This window comes from Scardinius erythrophthalmus, assembly GCF_964197995.2.
Source record: "Scardinius erythrophthalmus genome assembly, chromosome: 24".
NCBI classification, from domain to species: domain Eukaryota; kingdom Metazoa; phylum Chordata; class Actinopteri; order Cypriniformes; family Leuciscidae; genus Scardinius; species Scardinius erythrophthalmus.
This window is the reverse complement of record NC_138244.1, coordinates 811,467-823,688: the sequence shown is the minus strand read 5'-3', so window position 1 is coordinate 823,688 and position 12,222 is coordinate 811,467. Positions and strand designations below refer to the sequence as shown.

At 39.3% G+C, this 12,222-nt stretch overlaps 1 protein-coding gene across 1 annotated transcript; it reads right to left on the bottom strand.

Moving 5' to 3' along the window:
- Positions 1-3,921: 3,921 nt before the first annotated feature.
- On the bottom strand, positions 3,922-10,926 carry LOC308684224 (uncharacterized protein; the record flags this gene model as incomplete). The annotated part of the gene is made up of 3 exons (XM_081355338.1): positions 3,922-4,749; positions 4,885-5,018; positions 10,886-10,926. 3 exons carry the CDS (start codon positions 10,924-10,926, stop codon positions 4,124-4,126), a joined length of 801 nt encoding a protein of 266 aa, XP_081211464.1. The 3' UTR covers positions 3,922-4,123.
- Positions 10,927-12,222: the final 1,296 nt, after the last annotated feature.

Sequence of the window (12,222 nt, the reverse complement as noted above, 5' to 3'; positions counted from 1 at the left end):
GGATATCATATTTTGTGTCATTGCTGTCTGGAAAATGAAAGAAACATTTTTAAAAAATTAGATGACAAGGAGGCACATGTGCAATCACTTACATTTTACTTAAAATACCATGTCATTTTTTTTAAATACTAATAATAACAACAAACAAAGCATTGTGAGTTTGTAATAAATGTTGACCACGTCACAAAAGTAAACCGAAACCATGTATACAACTATATACGTGCCTCACAGACATGAGAAATATATTAATGGAAAGTTTGAAATGTCTACTTTAAAAAACATGAACTGATTCAAATCTTAAACACTTTCAGATTATGTAATCTGCATGAAACAGTTTCTTGTTTTTTCAAGACACATTAATTATTGTTTGCAGGTGCACCACAGCAAGCTTTATGTGTTTGAGCACTGATTAGTTGATTATGTACATAGGGGATTAAAGGCTTATGATTTATTCATATAAATGTGCTATCCGTTGACTAATTGCTTAAGTGAACAATTGCTAGTTGACTAGAAAAATCTTGGGCAACCAAAGGAAAAAAAAAAAGTAAAGTAACTTATGGGATCACAATTAAAAATGACTACAAATAAAAAGTGGAGTAAAATATACAAGGCATACTTACTTGGAACTTTCTTTGCATTCATGAGTTTGATTGCAGAGCAGTTTCTTGCAGCATTGTTCCATGAGGTTTGTTGATTACACTGAAAGATGACGGTGTGGTGGTATGTGTCCCTGTCGGTTTGTAGTGAAGCGGTGAAGTATTTGCTATTAATTTTAGATAGTTTTATGGGTGATACAGAATGCACGTATCCTGAAATTGAGTCTGGAAGTTGGTTCATTTTTCTCTCAATTTTGTTTTTCAATATTTCTGTTCTTACAGTGGAAAAGTTCTAATGGAATTCTTTGCAGGATACTCTGGTATTTAACATAATTCACAATTGATTGGGAATGTACCATTACTAATTAAAACAGATTGAGTTGGTTCATAGTTAATTAATTGGAGTTTGTCATTCGTTGATGTTGATTTTAAGTTTATTAGTTAATTAAGGTCTTTAGTGGTAAGTTGTGGATAGATTAATACCTGTAAGTTAATTGGCTTGTTTGTCATTACACTACATTTGATTTTTGCCTGTTATGTATTTGTGGTATAGGCAGGTAAAAATAATACACCGATTTATGTATAGTTTTTTATAGATATTTACAAGTATTGTGCAATAAAGAAAAATGACAATGATATTTTATGGAATTATTTCTTTATTCATTTTAGTAAATATAATTTTTGTGTGGTAAACTTTGAAAAGTTGAGTGACATGTACAGCAATGATACTGGTATGATGAAACTGTCTGTTAAGTCTGTGTTACTGCTGTTGTTGATATTATCACTGGTCCAGACAAAGTAATTAATATGAATCAAAGCAGTCAATGTTTTGCATACAATGCATCAAATAGAGATTGTGGTAAGTCTATTCAATATTAAGTATCAGTTATATCCATTGAACAACAAAATTCCCTTAGCGGTTTTAGTTAGTGTGTACATTTGGAGTATTAAAGTATTGATGGGTTATTCTGTTTACTTCATTTCTATATAGATGAGTACTATTTATTTAATTTTTACCCAAAATGAGGTGATATGAGAATTATGCAGCATGTGTCATGTAATGTCTGTTTCATTCATACATGAAGTTAGAGGGCGCCCTTGCCTAGAAAGTGTTCAAAACATTTCAGAAAATCCTTTATATAGCATTTAACGATCGGTGCAGCTGAATAACATGCAGGTAAAGACATTCTGAGGGATGAATGTTCAAGATAATAAACAAACTTTTATGAAGATATATGTTTTGTGTTATTACAGCCACATCCTAAATATGTGTTTTAAATTACTTCACCGTACATTTAAGCTCTTTATAAGTGCGTTTCTTGTGACAATAATTAATTCTGTCTTGGCAACAAATTGCGAAGTGTCTGCTTTCAAATGAGGCTGAAAAGAGGTGGAGTCATTCGTCTGTGTTCCTAGAGCAGGTGAGGTTGATTCTAAGATAGATCTAAGATAGGTCAGAGCAAAAGATTAGAACAATGCTTGAATCAACACAATTTTTATACTAATCCAACACGGGGTTCGAACCCACAACCGGAACGGCTCGGGATTAGTAACACATGGTTCAGCAGATTGCGCCACTCAGAGGACGTACAATCACAAACAGAGGAGAGCTTCAGTGTAAGAATGAGCACACAAAAGCAAGTTAACCAGATTAGCATGCTAAGCTAGCTTAATGCTAATGTAGCTTATGGCTTATGACGTGGTACATCCAATCCTGGCAAAATAGATATCCTCAGATTCGACATGCAAGGAATCGATAGACACCAATTTTATGATTTTGTGACAAATGGTTCACAAGTTACAGCCTCTGAACCAATTTTGGGTCGACCTTGTTAAATTTGATCTAATCTAATCCCAGTGTAAGAAACATTAGTACAGCTCTTACCCAGCTAATAAAGGAGCTCAAATGACAATTTATACACAATTTCAAAGTCGCCCCACACTGGTCTCGAACCCACGACCAGAATGGTTCGGGATTCACGATGCATGGTTGAACAGATTGCGCCACCCAGAGGACATGTTTTACAAAACTGCAGAGGAGTGGTTTCAGTGAAAGAATGAGCACACAAACGCAAGTTAACCAGATTAGCATGCTAAGCTATCTTAATGCTAATGTAGCTTATGATGTGGTATATCCAATTCTGGCAAAATAGATATCCTCAGATTCGACATGACGCAAGGAATCGATAGACACCAATTTTATGATTTTGTGACAAACTGTTCACAACTTACAGCCTCTGAACCAATTATGGGTCGACCTCATTAAGTTTACGACATCATAACTTTTTTTTTCCAGTATAGCAAAAAAATCGGGGACAGTACTTTTATGCGGCTCAGTCCGAAGATCATTTGAGTACATGTTTGGACAAAATTAGACCAATTTTGAAGGAGGAGTAGCGAAAAAACTGTTTTACATTCGCTCAAATATGGCGGCCAGTCACATTGTTGATAAATAACATATGAGATATCGTTGAAATCGGCATAAGCCAAGGAATATATTGACATAAAGAAATCAAATTTCAAGCAATGTTAGCAAAAGTTATAAGCGTTTTTTCAAAAAACAATGATATCTCTGGAACACTAGGTGGCGCTGTGATCAAATTTCTCAGGTACCTTCGGGCCATGCTAATGATGATCCATACCAAATTTGGTGAAGAAATTTCAAATAGTTTAAAAGATATTGCAAATTATGACATCATTCAAAATGGCGGACACGTGGTACATCCCATCATGGCAAAATCGATATCCACGGATTTGTCATGACCCAAGGAATCGATAGACACCAAGTTTATAATTTTCTGACAAACTGTTCATAAGTTATTGGCCAAAATATGCATTTTCCATATCTCATGACCCGTAGGTGGCGCTGTTCCCAACTTTGGCATGGAACCTCAGATCATGCTTCCGATGAAGTGTACCAATTTTCGTTTTGATTGATCAAAGTTTGGCCGAGCTATAGCTTCTGAACCAATTTTGGGTCGACCTCGTTAAGTTTGCGACATCATAACTTTTTTTTTCCAGTATAGCAAAAAAATCGGGGACAGTACTTTTATGCGGCTCAGTCCGAAGATCATTTGAGTACATGTTTGGACAAAATTAGACCAATTTTGAAGGAGGAGTAGCAAAAAAACTGCATACTGTACTTTTCAAAATGGCCACTACTGTAATGGGCGGAGTCTTAATGTAAGATATTGGTTCTGATCAGCATGATGAGATGAATCAGGTGTACTAAGTTTCATTTTTCTAGATCAAAGGGTTCAAAAGTTATAACCATTTCAATGTTGAATTTTTGAACTGCTGGTGGCGCTATAGAGTTGGACCTAGAGACTCAAAAATTGCTACAATTACTTTTCATTACCATCACTACAAGTGTGCCAAATTTCATCATTTTCCTATGTATGGTTCATAGGGCTGCCATAGACTTCAAGAGGAGGAAGAATAATAATAATAATAATAATAATAATAAGAAAACTAACAGATACAATAGGTGCCATAGCCCCTTCGGGGCTTGGCCCCTAATAATAACCTTAATCTTTTAACGTGGGGCCCAGAAGCTGGTCCGGGTCCAAAAGCCCTTTGGGGTCCGGGTCCAAAAGCCCCTTGGGTTCAGGGTCCAAAAGCCCCTTGGGGTCCGGGTCCAAAAGCCCCTTGGGTTCAGGGTCCAGAAGCCCCTTGGGTTCAGGGTCCAGAAGCCCCTTCGGTTCAGGTTCCAGAAGCCCCTTGGGTTCCGGGTCCAGAAGCCCCTTGGGTTCCGGGTCCAGAAGCCCCTTGGGTTCCGGGTCCAAAAGCCCCTTGGGGTCCGGGTCCAAAAGCCCCTTGGGTTCAGGGTCCAGAAGCCCCTTCGGTTCAGGTTCCAGAAGCCCCTTGGGTTCCGGGTCCAGAAGCCCCTTGGGTTCCGGGTCCAGAAGCCCCTTGGGTTCCGGGTCCAGAAGCCCCTTGGGTTCCGGGTCCAAAAGCCCCTTGGGGTCCGGGTCCAAAAGCCCCTTGGGGTCCCGGTCCAAAAGCAGCTTGGGGTCCGGGTCCAAAAGCCGCTTGGGGTCCAGGGTCCAAAAGCCCCTTGGGTTCAGGGTCCAAAAGCCCCTTGGGGTCCGGGTCCAAAAGCCCCTTGGGGTCCGGGTCCGGGTCCGGGAGCTGTGGGAATGCTGGAGGACGGCTATGGACATCATAGATCAGGTGTTAATGGGGAAAGGAATCAAGCTTCAGTGTGAAAAGCTACTGACAGTCAAAGCTTTAGGGTTGTGTGTGTGTGTGTGTGTGTGTGTGTGAGAGAGAGAGAGAGTATGAGTACCTGAGAGTCCTCTGCAATAAGGATGTCCACGGCTGCTTGGGCCGCCTTCTCTCTGGCCTGCTGCTTTGAGGAGCCGCTCATGGGGAGGAAGGAGCGACCCCCCCCCCACCCCCACTTTCACCTGATAGGAGAACCTGAGAGACAGAGAGACCGTGAGGAGAGTGGATGACAGGTGTGTGAAACGTGATCATGACAGTGAGGACACAATGAGATGAGGTCCAGATGTGTGTGAGAGAGTCAAGTCTCCTTTATTTATATAGCACATTTTACAATAGTCAAGTCAAGTCAAGTCATCTCCATTTATATAGCGCTTTTAACAACGTAGATTGTTTCAAAGCAGCTTCACAGAGATAAGCGTATAATTTAAGGTAACAGAGATTGTTTTGGCTTTATAGCAGAGTTAAGTTATTTTCCATCTAAAGTTAGTTTTGATTGATTCGCTTCCGTCGCAACGATAATTTATTAAATTAAGGGCCGCTAAGACGACACCATTCCCTCTACACAGACTTTAAACGTGAACCTGTGAGAAACGCTGTCAGTCAGTTCACATGCGCATTTAGAATGGGTTCTATAGGTATGTGCATTTGAAAAACGCAGGTTTGGAAGTCCCTACAAGCCAAGCCTAAAACAAGTACTTGTCTTTCCTTGTAAATTTTGATAAAGAATTTTATTTTATTTTGTTGCTTTGGGGTAGGAACGCGAAACGAAATATTCCCGACAACTAGGGGTGTCCATGGTTAACCGGTTAACCGATTAACCGTTAAAAATTGCGTAACCGAGTGAAACATTTTGCTCGGTTAAATGGCGTCAATGGCGTGCATTGAATTTAATTGTAATACATTTTTGCACCACCAGAGACTACTAGACCAGTTTTCTAATATGAAGCGGGCAAAGAAAGCGCGCGTCCGAGAGTGAAGGCTGTGCGCGAGCCAGAAACATAGTCAGTCAGTAGTATCCGCTCCACTGATCGCAGCACAATAATATCTGTCCGCAGAGCCGCAGAGCCACAGCTTTACCCCAGCAGTTTTACCCCGCGCATGCGCAGTTTCATCACAACAGTTTTACCCGCAGAGTCCGTTTACCGTTAAATTAACCCATACAATTTGTATTATGCATTTCCTAAACATGTACTTGCTAATCAAACACTTTATATGAACAAACTACTAATCTATAAAACACAATCGGTCTTCCGACCTTTTACTATTGTGTTGATATGCGCGAGGGAGAGAGAGCAATACAGTGCTCGTGATGTTTGAAGGCGGTGACAGTGCTTGCGCGCGCGCGGCCGGGGCTCTCTCACTGTTTGTTCTTATGCGCCCTGTCCACTGATCTAAATAATTAGTTGTTACGACGACTTATTTGTTCCCTCGTTTTAATAAATCGTGGACACGTTGAACTAATTCCCTCCCTCATTTTGATTTAACGAATTACAACGTGGCCAAAAACAGTTTGATACTATTAATTAGTGAATGCTATAAAGACCTATTTTTTTTTGTGAATTGGTGAATATTCAGGTGAATTATTTCGTGGCCACGAATTAATAATAATTATTAAACTGTTTTTCTTACCTGTGAAGATAGCTCTTCAGTGAAGGCCGACTATTCTTGTACAGCTTTTTATTCCTTTTTTTTTTTTTTTGTGAATATTCAGGTGAATTGTTTCGTGGCCACGAATTAATAATACCTCAGCACGTTTTACAAGACCCTTCTCGATCGCAGCGGCAACGAGCACTTTGATCACTTGATTTAAAAAACAAAACATTTCAGCGCTAGATCGCCTAAAAAAAACGAACGAAATGAATGCTCTAGTTAACTGGAGATGTTTTGTTTATTTGTACTGGTATTCGTGCCGCGAGATGTTTCAAAAGTGGTGAGGACATGTCCCACCCGCAAATTTCGCCTATCTCGGGGTTGCAGCGCGCACACTATGGTTAACCGAGTATTAACCGCTAAGGGCCTCGGTTAACGGTTAATGAAAAACTTGAAAACGTGCAGCCCTACCAACAACGCCTTATCTGTAGAGTGGTAGAGGGATCCTCCATTGGGAGAGACTAGTTGGCACTTCAGCACTGCGTTGTCATCGGTCCAGGCGAAGGTCCTTCGTCAGATCTGGATACGGCCTGGATCCGGCAGGCTGCAGGAAAACCTCGGGATAAACACAGACACTAAAATTAGCGTAGATGCCATTCTTCTCATGATGTAACGAGTACATCAGGATTTATGGGAAGTGTTCCCGGTTCCAGCTGACCTAATCTATGCAGCCTAACATTAAATTATAGAAGTCTATCATGTATTATGTGAATGCTAGGTCAAAGAGATGTGTCTTTAATCTGGCTTTGAACTGACAGAGTGTGTCTGCTTCCCGGACAATGGTAGGAAGACTGTTCCAGAGTTTTGGTGCTAAATAGGAAAAGGATCTACCGCCAGCAGTCGACTTTGATATTCTAGGTATTACTAACTGGCCGGAATTTTGAGATCGCAATAGACGTGACGGACTATAATGCGTTAAGAGCTCGCTCAAGTACTGCGGAGCTAAACCATTTAGTGCTTTGTAAGTAATCAGCAATATTTTAAAATTGATGCGATGTTTAATAGGGAGCCAGTGCAGTGTTGACAGAACTGGGCTAATATGGTCATACTTCCTGGTTCTGGTAAGAACTCGAGCTGCTGCGTTTTGGACCAGCTGTAGTTTGTTTATTAAGCATGCAGGGCAACCACCCAGTAGAGCATTACAATAATCTAGCCTTGAGGTCATGAACGCATGAACTAATTGTTCCGCATTTGTCAATGAGAGCATATGGCGTAATTTAGATATATTTTTAAGATGGAAAAATGCAGTTTTACAGATACTAGACACGTGACTTTCAAAAGAAAGATTGGTATCAAAGAGCACACCCAGGTTCCTAACCGACGACGAAGACTTAACAGAGCAGCCATCAAGTGTTAGACAGTATTCTAGGTTATTACGTGAGGAAGTTTTTTGTCCAATAATTAGAAACTCTGTTTTTTCAGAATTTAGAAGTAGGAAATTACGGGTCATACAATTTTTTATATCCGCTATGCATTCCGTTAATTTTGTGAATTGATAAGTTTCGTTAGGTTTTGAAGAAATATAGAGCTGAGTGTCGTCGGCATAACAGTGGAAGCTAATTCCATGTTTCCTAATGATATCTCCTAATGGTAGCATGTACAGAGTGAACAGCAGCGGTCCTAGTACTGAGCCTTGTGGTACGCCATACTGAACTTGTGATCGATGAGACATCTCTTCATTTACTGCTACAAACTGATAACGGTCAGATAAGTATGATTTAAACCATGCTAGTGCAATTCCCGTAATGCCAACATAATGTTCTAATCTATTTAAAAGAACGTTGTGGTCAATGGTGTCAAATGCAGCACTAAGATCGAGTAACACTAATAGCGAGATACAACCACGATCGGATGATAAGAGCAAATAATTTGTTACGAGTGCAGTCTCGGTACTATGGTACGGTCTAAATCCGGACTGAAAATCCTCGCAGATATCATTTCTCTCAAGAAAGGAACATAGTTGTGAAGATACTGCCTTTTCTAATATCTTTGACATAAAAGGTAGATTCGAGATCGGCCTGTAATTGACTAATTCTGTAGGATCAAATTGCGTTTTTTTAACAAGCGGTTTAATCATAGCCAGCTTAAAGTTTGTTGGTACGTATCCTAGAGACAAAGACGAATTAATGATATTAAGAAGAGGATCTATGACCTCTGGAAGCATCTCTTTCAGTAGCTTAGTTGGTATAGGGTCTAACATACATGTTGTAGATTTAGATGATTAAACGAGTTCAGTAAATTCTTCCTCTCCTATAGCAACGAATGAATCAAATTTTTCCTCACGGAGACTACAATGCACTGATGCGATACTGTAGTGGACGGTTGCATAGTTATAATTTTGTCCCTGATATTATCAATCTTATAAGTGAAGAAGTTCATAAAGTCATTACTGCTGTGTTGCTTGGAAACTTCGGTGCTTGAAGCTTTATTTTTCGTTAGTTTAGCCACTGTTTCAAATAAATACCTAGGATTATGTTTATTTTCTTCTAATAGGGTTGAAAAATAAGCAGATCTAGCAGCTTTTAAAGCCTCTCTGTAAGTAATCGAGCTCTCCTTCCATTAAAAGCGAAATACCTCTAGTTTTGTTTTCTTCCAGTTTCGTTCCATTTTTCTAGCTGCTCTCTTAAGGGCCCGAGTGTGCTCGTTGTACCACGGCGTCGGACTATTCTCTTTAATCTTCTTTAAGCGCAACGGAGCAACTGTGTCTAAAGTGCTGGAAAAGAGAGAGTTAAACGTTTCTGTTGTAATATCGAGTTCTTCTAAGCTATCCGGGATGCTGAGATGATGAAACTGATCAGGAAGATTATTAATAAAGCAATTTTTAGTAGCAGAAGTGATAGGTCTAACATATTTATAACACGGAGTTGGCTTTGCAGCCTTGGCTAAATGTAATTTACACGAGACTAGATAATGATCTGAGATGTCATCGCTCTGCTGCAGAATTTCAACGGCATCAACATCTATTCCGTGTGATAATATTAGATCTAGAGTATGATTACGACGATGAGTAGGTCCTGACACGTGTTGTCTAACTCCAATTGAGTTTACAATGTCTTTAAATGCCAATCCCAATGCATCTCTTTCATTATCGATGTGTATATTAAAATCACCAACAATTAGTACTTTATCTGCAGTCAATATTAATTCTAATAGAAAGACCGCAAATTCTTTGATAAAGTCTGTATGGTGCCCTGGTGGCCTGTATACAGTAGCCAGCACAAATCTCAAACGCGATTTATCGTTTACACTATATTTTACATTAAGCACCAATGCTTCAAAAGAATTATATTTAAAACTTGATTTCTTAGTGGTTTTGAAAATATTACTGTAGATTACAGCAACTCCTCCCCCTTTGCGTTTAAGACGGGGCTCATGTTTATAACAGTAATCTTGCGGGGTGGTCTCATTTAAAGTAATGTAATCGTTTGGTTTTAGCCAGGTTTCTGTCAAACACAGCACATCTAGGTTATTATCTGAAATCATATCATTAACAATGAGTGCTTTTGAAGTAAGCGATCGAATATTCAGCAACCCAAGCTTTAGCATTTGCTCATCTGTATTATAGCTGTTTTTTATTTGTTGAACATCAATTAAATTTATAACCTTAGATGGGTTAAAACGTTTTTTGGATTTCCAAATTCGGGGAACAGACACAGTCTCTATATGATGATAGCTAGGTGAAAGAGGCTCTATGTGATGGGATTTATCTGACCTTGGTGATGTGAGGCCGCTAGCAGACGGTCGGTTTAGCCAGTCTGTCTGCTTCCTGACCTGAGCCCCAGATTGTCATGTTTGAGCTCTAAGACTATGAGCCATATTACTAGAGAGAAGAGCAGCACCATCCCAGGAGGGATGAATACCATCTCTTTTCAACAGGTCAGGTTTGCCCCAAAAACTTTTCCAATTGTCTATGAATTCTATATTATTACACGGACACCACTCAGACAGCCAACGATTCAGTGAACACAATCTACTAACTATCTCATCACTCTGGTACTACCACGCGCTACTACGGTACCTTCTACGTAGGTGGCTGTAATAACAACAACAACGCTGTCGTCCCGGGTACAATACCCCCGATGCGGAGATATGCCGAGGAAAACTAATAGCGCAATAATGGAGGAGGAATTGGAAAACATAAAAATCTCTCTTAACACCTTGACAGCTGAGACGAAAAAAATTTCAATGCAACAAACGACCATAATGGAATTGATGCTTGAAGTGAAAGAGTTAAAAAAACAAAACGAATAAAAAAATAAAATAAAAATAAAATAATAATAATTACCTTGGAAAACCGACTGGCGGATTTGGAGCACTACACCCGAATTAATGATCTCATCATATCGGGCCTGGATGTCAAGCCGCGCTCCTATGCCAGAGCAGTAGCGTCAGGCGGAGGTGAGCCAACTGACCAAGACTTGGAGTCAGTGGAGCAACAAGTGGTACGGTTCATGAACAGCAAAGGGATTGTCTTGGACAGTAAGGATATTGAGGCCTGCCACCCGCTGCCTCGCAAGGACAAACAAGTCAAACCAAGCATAATACTGAGATTCGCAACCAGGAAACAAAAAATCGCACTACTCAAGCAAGGAAGAAACCTGAAAGGGACAAATGTGTACATCAACGAACATTTGACAAAGAAAAACTCTGACATCGCCAGACAAGCACGGCAATTTAGCAAAGAAAACAAGATCCAGGCAACATGGACATCCAATTGCAGGGTGTTCATCAAATTGAATGGATCTCCTGAACAAGCTAAAGTCCTGCTGATTAAGGAATGCTCTGAACTGGACCAGTACAGATAAGGTAACAGATAACCAAACTTTCATTCACCATGACAGACATTCTAACTAACGACTCGTCCTCATCTGACAATGAAGATACAAGTGATATTCAGGACTCAGAGTTAGAAATATTTTCAAATGGTGAGCACAAACCAATGAATATGCTAAATAATGTGGATCCTGATATACATTTTTATAATTCTATCTCTCATAACTGTAAATATTATCGCGACGAACAAATTAAAACATTAAAAAAGGCAGATCGTATGTTAATAATGCACCTAAACTGCCGCAGTTTATACGCAAACTTTGAATATGTTAAAGAATATCTGAACAAGCTAGATGTCAAATTCAATGTAGTTGCACTATCAGAGACATGGATAAATGACAACAAATATGGGAATTTTAAACTTGATGACTACCAAATGTACAATCAGAACAGACACCATAAATCTGGTGGGGGGGTTGCACTTTATGTGCAAAAAGAATTGAAAGCTCAGAAGGTTGATTGTATGATTATGGAAATAGATCATGTGTTTGAATGTGTCACGGTTGAGATAATTTCTGATAAAATGAAAAAAATGCTTATATCCTGCATTTACAAAGCTCCGGGTGCAGACATGGAAGTGTTTATTGATCACATGGAAAGGTTATTTATAAATAGGAATCATAAAGATCTAATTATATGTGGGGATTTCAACATAGATTTATTAAAAGCAAAATTGCATAGACCCACTGGAAAATTCATAGATACTATGTACAGTCTTTCTTTATATCCAACAATTACGCGTCCCACAAGGATTACTGCACACTGCGCTACCTTAATTGATAACATATTCACAAATATTCAGAATACTAATATATCAAGTGGATTGCTGGTTAATGATATCAGCGATCACTTACCAATTTTTATATCCTATGAAAAAAGAATAAAAACGAAACAGATAAGTAAAACAATAACAAAG